This window comes from Antrostomus carolinensis, unplaced genomic scaffold (assembly GCF_000700745.2).
Source record: "Antrostomus carolinensis isolate BGI_N321 unplaced genomic scaffold, ASM70074v2 scaffold41387, whole genome shotgun sequence".
NCBI classification, from domain to species: domain Eukaryota; kingdom Metazoa; phylum Chordata; class Aves; order Caprimulgiformes; family Caprimulgidae; genus Antrostomus; species Antrostomus carolinensis.
In genome coordinates, this window is record NW_010327417.1 from 1 (window position 1) to 13,741 (window position 13,741).

General features: G+C 45.1%; 1 protein-coding gene across 1 annotated transcript in view; it reads right to left on the bottom strand.

The window, feature by feature from the left end:
• Positions 1 to 809: 809 nt before the first annotated feature.
• The window catches only part of LOC104528021 (forkhead box protein N3), a gene marked incomplete at its 3' end in the record, with an annotated part of 28,931 nt that continues 15,999 nt past the window's right edge, over positions 810 to 13,741 (bottom strand). Inside the window, exon 2 of the mRNA XM_010171897.1 lies at positions 810 to 946. Within this exon, the coding sequence (XP_010170199.1) occupies positions 810 to 946 (137 nt within the window). The remainder of the gene's footprint in view (positions 947 to 13,741) is intronic.

A 13,741-nucleotide genomic window follows, 5' to 3' on the forward strand; every position in this document is an offset into this window, starting at 1 on the left:
CACCCCCCTGACGGTGTGGGGTGCGGCACAGCACCGGCCATGACCGGCGCTGCTGACCCAGCCGCGATGCGCTGCCCCACTTGGAAAAACGAACCAATGTCCGTATTAGCAGTGAGGGGGCGGCAGTTGTGTCAAAACCCGGCGCTCGCTTCCCCGCTTGGCGAACGGCAGTCACAGATCATCTCTCTCCCGTTGCCCCCCTTCGGCCAGAACAAAAACAAATGGAAGTCAAATGAAAAAAACCCGCCCCACACCTATTCCGCTGGAGCAAGGCAGAAAATCAGCCATGGCTCTCCCCTCTGGGACACCCTGGAGGGCTGGCACCCGCGTGGGGAGCCCCGAACTACAGCCATGGCTGCTGCAGTCGCCGGGGCCCAGGGCCTGCGGGGAGACCCGATGGCTGCACAGGCAACCCTGGCCCCCCAGCCCACTGAGGGGAAACAAATGAGCCCCTCTCCTCCCCGCAAGGGTCCTGTGCTCACTGCCGAGGGGATAAGCGGACATTTCCGAGCTCTCCATTTGCTTATATGATTTTGATGTCAGGCGTCCCTCCCCGAAAGGCTGTGTGGCCCACGCGGGAGCAGGGCTGCAGTCCCGCGCGGGGACCCGCTGCAGTCACACCCAGGGACGGGCAGGTCAGGCGTCCCTGACACACGCTGAGCAAGGCCAGGATGCCGCCAGCACTCCTGGGCTTGCTTTGCTAGCACATTTCCAAACTGCACAGCTTAATTACATTTAACGTCTTACCCGAGATCCATATGCAACACTGGAGGAAAACATTTAGAATTGAAAATGCATCTAGTTCTTACCTTTGATATGCCTGAGGAGATGTGGGAGGTGTACTGAACACATGCGAGTATGGGTGATAGGGTGTCTTTTTCAAAGCCTGAATAAGGTTTTGTCTATATTCTGGGTCTATACACCACAAGGACCCCTTTCCAATACTCTGCAAAGAAAAAAGAATTAAAAAAAAATCAAATATTTTATCTAATGGCATAGCCTTATTTATTTAGCAGCATTTGTCGGGAAAAGCAGTGGGTTTGGGTTTTTTGTCTGACAGAAGAGAACATAAGTTTGCTTGCCAGAGATTATGACTCCACTAACAAAGTATTGCAACTGTATTATTTAAATCACAATTTCTGGGGAGAGAAAAGTAAGAATGAATGTTTGGCTGCTTTTCCCCTCCCCCCCTTGTTACTAGTTAATAGGATTTAATAATATCTGGCAATTTCCCCATCACCCCATATTGGAAAAATAAGAAACTACAAATGTTAAATGAAGACCCTGAAGAAAAGTAGATTCTTTTTGAAAGTAGATTCTTTTCCTTTTGCTGTTACACTAACAAGAAACAGGGATAAAAAGGAGGGGTTTAAACACCCTAGCAACTGTTTTAAAAATAAAAGGACTTAATCCTTCAACCACATGACATCAGTGCCATTATACTACAAGAGAAAATTAATCATCTTTTCTCCCCTAAGGGGAAAAAAAATACCCAAAACATAAAAAAAACCCCAACCAACCCACAGTATAATCAGAGTTTAAACCATTTAAGGGTGTTGTGAAATTGTAATCGGTTAAAACAACAGTTACTGTAATGACCCTCTCTGGACACATAGAGCAACTCAAGCAGTCAATCTGTAATGCGAAGACTATACTCAAATTCAGTCTATTCTGCAGTTATGAGCAGTGCAATTTCAGCCCTTGTCTCAATCTCACCAGAGGTCAGGGTGCAGATATTTTGAATTGTTTTGTGTGAGCTCTCAAGCAAACAGAAAAACAACTTTCCCTGGACTCCACTACGAAAGCATATAAAATGATCGCTTAGAAGCGGCCTCGGTCTGCTTGAGCATAAGTGAAAACAAACACCAATCCTAATTACCGACTGAACCCTACTGGCAGGCTTTCAAGGCATTATGATAAGATTTTTGGTAAATGTTGACATCTTCTGGAACAGGCAAGGGAGGCTGTGCTACTGCCCCTAGCTGCTTTTCAACCCAGGGCCACCCCTTTTCTCAGCTCCTGTCAGTAGAGCAAGACTCTTGGTAACATGTATCAAAGAGCAAACACACACACACACACATAAAATCACACCAAAAGTGGGATATTATTTTCTAAAGTCACAAGGAAGACCAAAACCAGACGCTTGCCATCTTTGTGGAGCCCCACCAACTCCTAAGCGCTCCTCTGCCTCATGGATAGCTTTAGGACACACAACGCGAAGTGCGTGCAGACCTCCTTCTGAGCTTACAAACGGCAAAGCTACACTCAATTCCCCCCTCAAAAAATAGAAAAATGAAGAAGAAAGACCTTCCCCAACATCACTGGATAGGCCTATGGTAGCATCTACAAGTTCACAGGACCATGTGAGACTTGGCTTCAAAGAAAAGGAGAGGGGCTGGCACAACTTGCAGGAGCAGTGACTGCTTTCTTTCAGAAACTAGCACATCTATCTGCTGGAGGGGATGAAGAAGGAACCATCTTCTGCACGCTGCTCTGGTGGAACCAGGAACATGGATGGGGTCAAGCCTCTTCAGGGCAGCAGGGTTCAAGCCCATCTCTCCCCTTACTTCCCAGGAGTGCCTTACCAGAAGGCTATTGAACAGTCTAAGGGGAGACATCTTCCAGCTCTCGAGGTGAAGTGGGGCCCTTTTATGGCCAAAAAGCCCAAGATTCGAGGGGCCAGAGAAAGAGAGAGCAAGACTCTTGGGCTTTCCTCTCGGTAAAGCACTACAGCAGACAACTGAAAGATCCGCAGTGCAGGAAGCTGTGTGCCACACATCTCAATCCAGTTTGCAAAAAGGAGGTTGTTTTTTTAGCCCTCTTTTAAATATGGGACAATGAGCCAGAGACTTGACATGATAAGCCTAGTAAGTGACTCTTTAGGCAATGGACAGAGTCAAAAATAGAATCCAAACCTCCCAAATTCCACTTCCATGCTCCATCTCCAAGAGCCAGAGCATGAAGAACATAAAATTTCCTTTTAAGCAAGCAACGTGCAAAACTCGGAACATTTTACAGGATAAAACCTTTGCTGGATTCCTTAGTCCTTACAGCATGGGATAAGCTTAAAAAAAAAAGCTATGCTTAAATGCCATCTACCTTATTTGTACTTGCTGGAACACAACATATTGTTTCCGAACGTCTCTGTTTTTTCATTTATTTCCAAGACAGACTTTTCATCTACCTGGAAGAGATTACTCCCCAAAACCCATCAGAGTTAGTTCAAGTTAAAGGCCTTACAAGATGAAGTCACTGCTGAAGAGTAACTTCAAAACCTTTCATTACTGTTAAGCTAAATTTGTTTGGCTTGCCAAACAAATTCTGTGTTCTTGCAAAAGCCAAAAATAATCTCACTGAAAACCAGAAACTCTCTCACACAAAAAGTATTGAGAAGAATTATACTCCTTGTTAACAGAAACACTGGGAAGGCAGACTTGCTATTTTTTCACTGCAATGAGACTGACATAATTTAGCAGCAAAAACGAACAGAATTTAAGGCAAAGTTCTCCAACCATGCAAAGTTCCTTTTTCACGATAGTTACTTTTGTTTTTTCCACAATCACACAAGAGAGCAGAAATAAAAAGAAAACTGAATCATCATCTGGTCAAGAATCCTTCTTGACTGTCAGAGGTGTGAAGAGCTTCGTTAACTGTCTGTTTAGATGTGTCATTAGTCTTCCCATATACAGAGCAATCACAGGAAAGGAAATCATTGGAACTCAGACCCATCGGTTAGTGATTAATTTCCATCTTATGACACTTGGCGTGCTGCTTCACTGCCTCCTCCAAGCCAAAAGTCAATAGTGGCTTCAATCAAAAACCAGCAAAGAAGGGGGGGAAAAAAAATCCCTGGATTACATTTGTCTCCCAGGCAACTAGTGACTGAGGAGTGGTTAACAGCCCCGGATCACCTCAGCACTGGAGTGCTTTCACACCTCCCCACAGCCACCTCCACCCAGGGCCAGGTCCCTCCCTCGCTCCTGCCGATCACAGGTTACTGCTGCTGCATTCAAGTCTAAGGTTATTAAAAACAGCAGGAGTGTTACTACGAGTCCTCTTCACCTTGTCCCAGAGTAGACTATAGTTGCAGGTAAGCTATTTCAGAGGTACTAATGGGGAGAGAAAGCAACACGTAGAAGTTACCCAATAAAAGTTTATGACTGAATGTTTTCTTTAAAATTAATCCCGATTATCTTTTCTATTAAGAAATTTTTACGCCTTTTTCTGTCACTTAATATTTATGTAGATTTTATGAGGATACTGTGTACTAAATCCTAGTTCGTAAATTCATCTACTCTTTCTAATATCCCAAATATACAAATCTGATTCCCCCAACAATTAAAACCAGTGTATTGCCATGAAAAGGTACATGATACACTCAGTGTCCAATTGTTTCTTCTCCGGACAGACTACATATAAAAGTTTTAATATCCTAGTTTATACAACCTGTTAGGATCCAAACAAAAATGTTTGGTCACCTTTTGGAAGAATTGAAAAAAAGTTTGAAATTTAAAAATAAAAGAATTAAAATGCTTCCTGTCAGCTCTTTCAGTTGTCCCTAGTTGGGGATAACAGCATTATCCACTATTAAGACTCCTCGTTACAAATTTTGCTTCCATATACCTCGCAGCTAACTGCCTGCCCTTATGTATCCCCCATCGTCTGCCAAAGCCCAATAAAAAAACTGTGCATTGAGCTCTTTCCAAGACCAATGGCTGAGAAGAAATACATACCTTCTCTATATAAAAATTCCAGCAAATGTTTATTTGAGGAATTTTGTTCCCTGGTTATTTTAGCACAGATTTGAAATGTGTTAGGAACACAACTTTTTTTCCAGGGTTGTTCTTTTCATTGCCATACAGTCTGCCCAAAATAAAGCTTTGGGAAGAGAGCAGATACAGGAACCGCAGAACATGCGGGCTCAGAGGGACACTGGCAATTTCAAATTCTACCTTCTGAAGCTCCAGTTACACGTTCACTTTGAATCCACGTGGGACAGCACCGAAACCAGGGAGGAGCATCTCCAGGCACCCACATCACCACTGAGAAGGTCCCTAAGGGAACATCCTCCAAAAGGGATGGGATGTAGTGGATGAAGGGGGTCTGAGCTGCTGCTTCCCTGGTCCTTGCTGCACTGTTCTCCTCCCTGCCCTCTGGCATGTGCATGGTCCTTCTTCCACAAGCCCGTATCAGTCATTTTCCTCTAAGAAAACTATTTTCCTGACACAATTTAATGTCGTTTAAACTCATTAAGCTAGCTCACATGAAGGTTCTGATTAGCATCCAGTACTGCTGCAAAGCAGGGGATGGATGTGGGGAGCCCAAGAGGGGAAGAGGAGCTCTCCCCTTCTGCAGCAGGAGCCATGGTGACACCCCGATGCATCTCTTGGAACAGCACAACGACAAAGGAAAACTGGGACTCTGCCTGGACACAAAGCAGCTCAGAAGAGGAATGGGAAAATGGGTGTGATGGAGAGCAGATGTACATGGGAGAGCTGAGGTGAGCTGGCACTGAGGCTGACAGACAAGGCCCTGAAGGAAAGACCAGGAGAGCCGCGCAGATGGGACCAGAGACACTGGGATGCTGGGCACGGATGCACGGGGGCTGGGGGATGCTGGGAGGAGAGGAACCGAAACAAGAGATCCAAGAGTGCATGAGTGACTGCACAGCTCTGCACAGGGACCCAGGATACGCCAGCAAGCCGAGAATTATCAAACTGAACTCTCTGAGTTAAGGACCTTGCTACTTTAAGCAAGCAAACAAAACTGAAACCAAGCCAACAACTCCCCACCGAGCAGATCTGTTCTTTATCTTCTCTACTACCAAACCAGGAGGGGATGAGTGGCCAGGGCTAGAGTCTCCTGAACCAAAACTGTCAGCAGTATGAATCAGGTGTATGGAGGTACCCAGGCTGAAGGGGTCTAGATGTACCCCACCTTTGAAAACTATGCCATGCTGGTTACAAGGTTGCTTCAGGAACTGTAAAAACAAGCAGAAAAAGCAGAAAATTCCTATTACTCAAAAAAGGGCATTTCCAACCAGCATCTGCAGTTCCAAACTACCAAATCTTGAAATCACACCACTGTGACTTATCAATCCCTGCCTAGCTCAGTGTAAGTTGTTGCAGTCGTTAACACAGGACCTGTGAATAACACTAATGACACTTTCTGCAGTGATGAGGAACCTTTTGGTGTCAGTATTCACCATTACTGATCTAAGGGTTTGCTCTCAGCATGGATTAAAGCTTGTTACAGCAAATGACCTCTTTGCAAGTAATAGTGGAGAGATTACTGGGTATCAAAGGTTCTTATGCTAAAGAAATATTTATCCTGAGCTCCTTGTGCCCAGTTACCCTGCAACAGCAGACTTGAAGCAAACCTTCACACAGATTTGCCAACAAGTTTATCCATGGGAATGCTGTACAGCTTCTGTAGATGTCCAGCTATGCCATGCGAGCACAGTAGTGTTTCCATAGGATCAAGCTTTAGTGAACCAGTTTTTGAAATATAAATTTCAAAAAAAAAAAAAATGGATGAGAGAAATATCCGTGTTGTTACCGTAGAATATATAACAACCATTTGAGTAACTACAGCCAGGACCAGAGCATGAAAAATTAATAATTTTAGACCAGAACAGATTTCTGTGCATAAGGGACAAAAAGACAACAATGTTTCTCAAATTCTATGCCTGCATCACATCTAATATACAGGCACAAAGTCATCAGCCCCCTCTTCACTGATGCTGCATCTGTGGAACCACTGGTGACTGCTCACATCTGAGCATGAAACCTCTGGGGTGGTGAGAGAACGCCCAGAGCTGTCAGGCAGCAAGGACCCATAAAACCTCCCAACAGAACAGGCACGATGGAAACTTCTACCCATGAAAAGGGCAGGGTATTTCACTCACCACTCAGCACTGCAGTCACCCGAAACACAGAGCAGTTCTGGAATCCCTGACTGAAACAGGTTTCTGGTTGGTTCCCAGGACAGTAAACTAACATCAAGAGTTCTTCCTAAACAAAGTTCCCCTCTTCTCATCTTATGGGAAAAAAAATTCTATTTAATAAGTGAGGGATTTTTGCGAGGAGATGGAAGAGGAAGGAGGAAGGGAAGTAAAATACTATCCAAGTGGCTCCTCCTGACACTCTGCCTTTAGCTCTGAAACGCATCAAGAGGAACACAATAATCACTACAAAATCCACCTCAGGAGAGAATGACTTGCCTAAATAACTTTCCTGCCAAGTAACTTAAAAACCATCCCACAACACAACAGAGATTACACATCCTTCACCGAATGTGCCACTACTTTTGAAGGTCTGCAAACGTTCTGCAGGCACTATGGGAAACAAATGGCTCACAATTAGAAAATTCACCAAGACTAGAGAATGCAAGTCTACTGCAACCACTGATGCCATGCTTAATCTGCACTGCAAGAGCAAGGACAGAGAGACTTTTCAATATCCAACGAGAACCTGTGCAACCAGGAACACTACTCAAAGCCAGCACTGTGCCGTTCCCTTGCAGACAGCGATGCCAAGAAGAGCGCTCCTTACTTTTTCAGTTCAGCTCCCCATCCCTGGCACTAGTACTGCTCCCCTCTAAATGAAGGCCATCGCTGCTAAAATAGGACCAACTCAAAATTGTAGTTCCTTCATTTACATGAGGCAGAATTAGCATACTAGTATCAAAGCTGGGGAAAGATCCTATATAACAAATTTTAAACTATTTAGCTGGCAAATGCTTAGGAAGATTTAAGATTAAGATGTCAAAGTCTGTCTGCTGATCTGTTTAAAACTCTGCTCGTTATCTTTACTCATTGGTATTTCATGTTACCAAGACACATACTGTTGCTTGCTCTGCTTGCCTATGTTGGTTCTCCAGTTTTAAATAGTTTTTATGAGTGGTCACAGATAACAGTAAAGCTTTATCCTCTTCAACAGCTATGTACCTTGCAGATGAGGCTGGTTGGTACTCTAGTTACTTCTTTTTTAAACAAATGAAGTAATTTACAGGAAGACACAAACAGAGCTTTTGAATCATCTGAGGTCAGCTACTTTAAAAAAGAAAAAAAAAAAAGAAATACAACTGCTAAGGAATTCTTAAAGAAAGAAAAACAAAGCCACTGCCAATGATTGCTATTATTATAAAACACATTCCTTAGATCCACTGTAATCTCACATAAAAATTACAAATAACTATTCATGCAGTTTCAAGGTAGATTATCGTCATTCTCTTCCAACATTTCTAGCACAGATCAGTAAATTCTGTATGGCCAGTTTTAAAGAACTGTACTACAGACCTTAACAGCAATTTTAATGACAGTAACAACTGCATGGTAAGCATTTAATTTTCAGAAACCCTCACATAAAATCTCTCTTACCTATGAACTCAAAGGAGTTAGAAACTTGCCCTGCCCTTCTGAGGAAAGTTTGGCAATGCTACCTTCTGAGAAAACTAAAGCAGTATTTGCATGCAGCATAACAAAAGCCCCACCTCCACTTCTCCTGCATGCTTTCAACCGTTTTTAGTAAACCAGCAGTCACAGCTCAGCTCAAGCACAAAGCTGAAGAAGAGCTCTGCCTAGCTAAAACACAACTACATGACCATAAATATATGCTCATTTAATCCATGAAATTAAAGGTTTGATGGTAAGGCTTACTGGAGTACAGTGTTCAACCCAAGTAAACCAGTTGCACCAAGAAATCCCCAGCTTTTCTCAAGAAAACAAAAGGTTGAGGCTTTTCAAATCTTACTTTGCTCCAAGTAAAAACATCCATTAGTTCAAATCAGACAAGTCCAAGTCTCTGCTTTCATGCTCATCTCTCCACATTTTAGCCCATTTGCTCAACAAGCCACCCCAGACACTGACACAGCCATCAACCTTTTAAAGCCCTTGTCTGCCTTCAGGAAAGCAGCCTGATTCTGCCCCAGGTGGTGCAGGGGCATTAACTAGCTCCGTGCCTCCAGTGTCCTTCCAGTTACAAAATGGGCGCTACCTTTCCAACTGGAGAGGCTGGGTGGGTAACTAACTTCACTGAGAATGAGAAGTATGATTATAGTGGAAAAGGACTACTAAGCCTCTAAATAAAATAAAACAAAAAACCCCAAACCAAACAGGAAGCCAAGCATGCAAATAAACAATGCTGCAGGAATAAAGAGGCCAGGCCAGTGCTCTGAAGTAACAGCTGGAGAAATGGAAAGGCTGTGGTATTCCACAGGCAAAAACCCACCTATTTCACAGGTGAGATGACAGCGCAAGATCCTGCAACACAAGAACGTGCTACCAAAACACAGACTGTCCAGAGGTCTTCCAATGTTAAAGGAGTTCAAGTCTCACCAGCACAAGACGTATGAGAAGTTTCCTTTGTACCTCTGGACTTGTACGTGCCGTTAGGGCGAAGAGCCTGCTTTGTGAAGAGGGCCCTGCTCCCCGCAGCAGTGCCTTTCCAGGCTGGCCCCCACACAAAGCCCCACAGAGCGTCCCGTCAGTAGAGCCACAGACACAGGTCCTATGGCCTTGTCTACCTGACCCAAGCAGAGCAAAGAAACCGTGGGGAACATCTCACAGCAGTAGATGTGAGACAGCACAGGAGTGACTATGTGGACAGTCCAGGTTTTACACAAATGAAGGCATTCACGGGCTTTTAAGCAATTTTTTACTGCAGCACTTCCCCTCATGAGTACAGAGAAGTCAGAAACATCTTCTAGTGTGTGACCTAGACACCCAGCCAGTCCCAGCTGCCACCAAAGGCTACCAACCCAAGGCACGTCCCCAGAATCCAGGCTCTTGATCCCACAAGTGGCACTTCAATACCGGGTCTGGAACAATTCTCTATTGTTATTTCAATAGCGGTGACCCACTGCCAGATGACACCAGGGGCACAGCTGGTCCAGTGCTCCTCTTCCAGCTCCTCCACTTCCCTGCCAGCATAGGCACCTGTATGTCCATTAGTACAGGTAAGCTGGCACAATACTATTGCCTACAGCCTGCCGTGGATCTGCTACACCGCATTAGCTTCCCACTGCTCTCGTCATAAAACGACTCCTCCGACAGGCTCGGGAGGTGTTGCATTATGTCAGCCAGCTCCAAGAGTCACATTTAGCCTGTTAAGTAACTCCTTGTTGAGTTTATATGCAAACCACCCTATAAAGCTATTAGGCTGCCATATGGAAATCCTGCAAGCAACTGAAAAAAATAGTGTCATTAACTGCCCTTAAACAATGCCTCGCTCCTATATAAAGCAGTGGTATGTTGTTTCATGCTAGTGCCTAGCAACCCCAGACCTTCCCCAAAGCCTCCCCAGGCTAGGCGCAGTCCGCGCGCTGAAGAAGACAGGCTGTGACACTTCTAGGGAGGAACAAAGTGCAAGATCAAACAGATGCAGGAAGACTGGGCTGGGAAGGCAGGAGAGCCCGGAAGACAAGGCTGTCAGCATGACGGGCTGCCACACAGCATACTTGAGGGAGATTAGGTAGTAAGTAGCATTAATAATGCTGTTTCAGCCTATAGAATTTCTGTGTATACATGGAAAGTGTAATTATCCTTACTCTATTGAAAAGAAAATTGAGGAGACACAGAAACAAAAGAAAAAAAAAAGAAGCTAAGTGCTCAAGGTCACCTATAAAGTCAAAGGCAATAGAAACAAGAAAAAAAATCCCTGAGACTCCAGACCAATAGCCCGTTTAGTGGGATGTCAGAGGGGCACTCACTTAAATACCCACTGGCCATCTGATACTCATCACGTTATCTAGATTATATGATTGGAAAAGACACAATTTTAAAACACAAACCTTCACTCAACAAATATTAAAAAGATTATTCAACACTTATATCTGTGCTAAAGGTCTGCAGGTCATTCTTTGCCTGCTAGTGTATTAATGATGAAATAGGCCAGTGAGTGAATTTCCAGGGGAAGGGGTTAACAGCTAGTAGAGACGGGTGGGAGGGAGCAGGTTGCACTAAATCCATTAGCATTGGCAAATAAAAATAGAAATAGGGAAGACCTGACAAAAGCTAATGGATTTGCACCATTTCCCCATATAACTGTTTATTTAATGTAGGGTTTTTCCTTGGTTAGTATTTAATATGGGTTCACACGATGAATCGAGGGAGAAAAACAGGCATTTTGATAAATGATTTGAGAGGCTGCCTGGATGTGGTGTTTCCAAGTGTCCCTGGGCTCTTCAGGGAAACAAAGCTGTGCTCCGTCCTGGGCCCAGCTCAGCAACCCCAACAGACCCCTGTCACCTGCAACAGGCACACACTGAAGAAAAACCGTCCTCCTGCAACAGAGACCTCAGTGTTGCCGCACATCTATCAACACACAAATTGTTTCTGCCACTTACACTTACACACACTCCGCTTGTGTCCCATTGCCACACTAAGTTCAGAGACACTTATTTTTTACTATCACTTCTCTTTTCCCTCTCCTCTTTCTCACGGCTGAATCGAACTCCAGAAAGCAAAACAAAACACCGTCCCATGCTGCAAACATCCTCCAAAATGTGGCAACTTCTTCACTGCATCTGAAGCCTTCAGCTCACTCACACAGCACAGATCAGCACAAACTTGCCAGGGCAGGGCCTGGCCTCAGGAGCCTCAACAACCCAAATGTCACAAGCCCAAACCTCACAGACTCCGAAACACCTGGGACTTCCCTGCAACTCGGTAACCTTGCAAGCAGCCTACACCAATTCTCCTTCCTCCAGAACACCTCCTAAACTAGTCAGTAAGAGCAATGGCTCTGCAAGGAAGGCAAACCAGGGCAGGACCAGTCCAGCTCCAGGAGCAAACCAGCCTCCTGCCAGGAGGTCAAAACCCAGCCGCTCCAGCAAGCACACTTCCTCTCAGACACCAGGCACCCTGCTGGGACTGAAACAGCAGCACCTGCGGGAGAGAACTTTCCTCACCTGGTGGGATTTGGCCTCTCGTTTTACTTGCAATACAAAACAAGCAGAATATCCCACTGAAGAGCCACACCACTGAGACCCACACGTGGCCAGACAGGGAGCAGCAAGCTCCTGCCAGGCTCGGCTGCGGAGGAAGAGTCCTACCACCTGCGGCACTAATATCTTCCTGCATCTTCTGGAGAGCTGGTCCTAAAAGCCTTCCCAGGAGGGGCAGAAACACAGCTCGATTGCATCAAAGCTTTCTGGTGCGGGGAGGCTCTGACCTCAACACTGCAAGGGAATTACATACCCGAGCAGAGACAGGGAGCCAGCCAACTAAGCTGCCTGCCTCCACCCATTACCACATCGCAGGTCACTAAAATGCATCTTCTCCCAGTGCCAGCTGTAACTCTGGTCTCCTCCAGCAGCTGCCCCACAGCCCACCTGTGCACAAGAGCACAAAGGCTCTTCCTGCAGCAGCCAGCAAGATGCCCCATCCCACCGGCAGCAGGAGACAGCCAGGGCTATGGTGCTACCACAAGCACACACAGGAGATAACACTGCAGGTGGGTAAAGCACAGCGTGTCCTCCCACCCTGGGCACACAGGCCTGGAGCCCAGTCCCCTGCCCGCCCCGCCGGCACAGGGCACCAGCCTGCACCCAGCCCAAGGGGACAGCTTCCTACTGGCAAAGGTCGGGGAGGGGGAAGCAGGTGAGAAATCGTCCTCTGCAGAAGGATGGGGTGGCAGGGGGAGAAAGAAAGCTACATTGCCAGGTCTCAGCCAGGTCATCCTCAAGGTGGAGTAAGTTAAAATGAACAATATGGAACTTCCCATGTGGAAGCAATTAATTTGGATGTGCTTACATTTCCTCCTGTTTTTAAGTCTGCTGCAGAAGCACAGGCTTGTAAAAACAGTAAGAAGAGATGAAGCTGCTTAGCCTTCGAAGTTCTATTCATAGTCAGTCTTCTTATTCAACTGTAAGAAGAGGCCCTCTATTTTTTTTATCCACACAACATCTCAAAAATAAGACTTGACAATTACAATTTATTTTTTGTTGCCTTGGGTTTTTTAGAAGCCTGTATTTTTTCAAGCATGGCTACATGGGTTGCAACTGGTAAAATGCTAAAAGCAGCAGATGCAACAAAGCTTGGCATGAGGAACTTCCCCATCATGAGCCACTCAGTCAAGCATATTTTAGAGTGGATAATTAATACTGCATTTCAGCTTCCCTGAGCACCTCCACCAGCAAAACAGATTTGAAAGTGTGCAGATAGTTTATTAAACATGGCAAAGTGATTACATTAGAGAAATAAGACATAGACTCACTGGTGCGCTTGGATTTAAAACAACAAAAAATATATTTAAATCTAGATTTTTTTTCCAAAGAAGCTAGCAAGTCCCTGATCAAAACCTACAGCTTGGCAAAAACAGGATTTGCAGGTTTATTCATGTTATCTCCCAGGCAGACTAGTTCTGCATTAGCAGAGCATTCATCAAAGTCTAAATACTTAAGGTTCCTGACTCAATATAGATTCTTCCTGTTTAAAAATCCAGCTCAGTTTTCCAGCTGTGATTCCAAATCCCACAGTGATTTTGCCATTTCATACAAAAAGCAAAGGAAAAACGGGTTTCCTCAAATTCACAGAAGAGAACTGAAAAGCACGTGAGAGAGCCAGCCTGCCAACTCACTGAAACAAGCCCAACAGAAATAGAAATGTCACTCTTCAGGGCACTCTTTCGGGTAAGCTGGTAGCAAACAGGATGTGAGCATCAGTCACTGTGTGCAGAGAAGAGGTTATTCAGAATAGCAAGTTCAGGCACAGACCGGGTCTTCTACCCAGTAAGGAAAG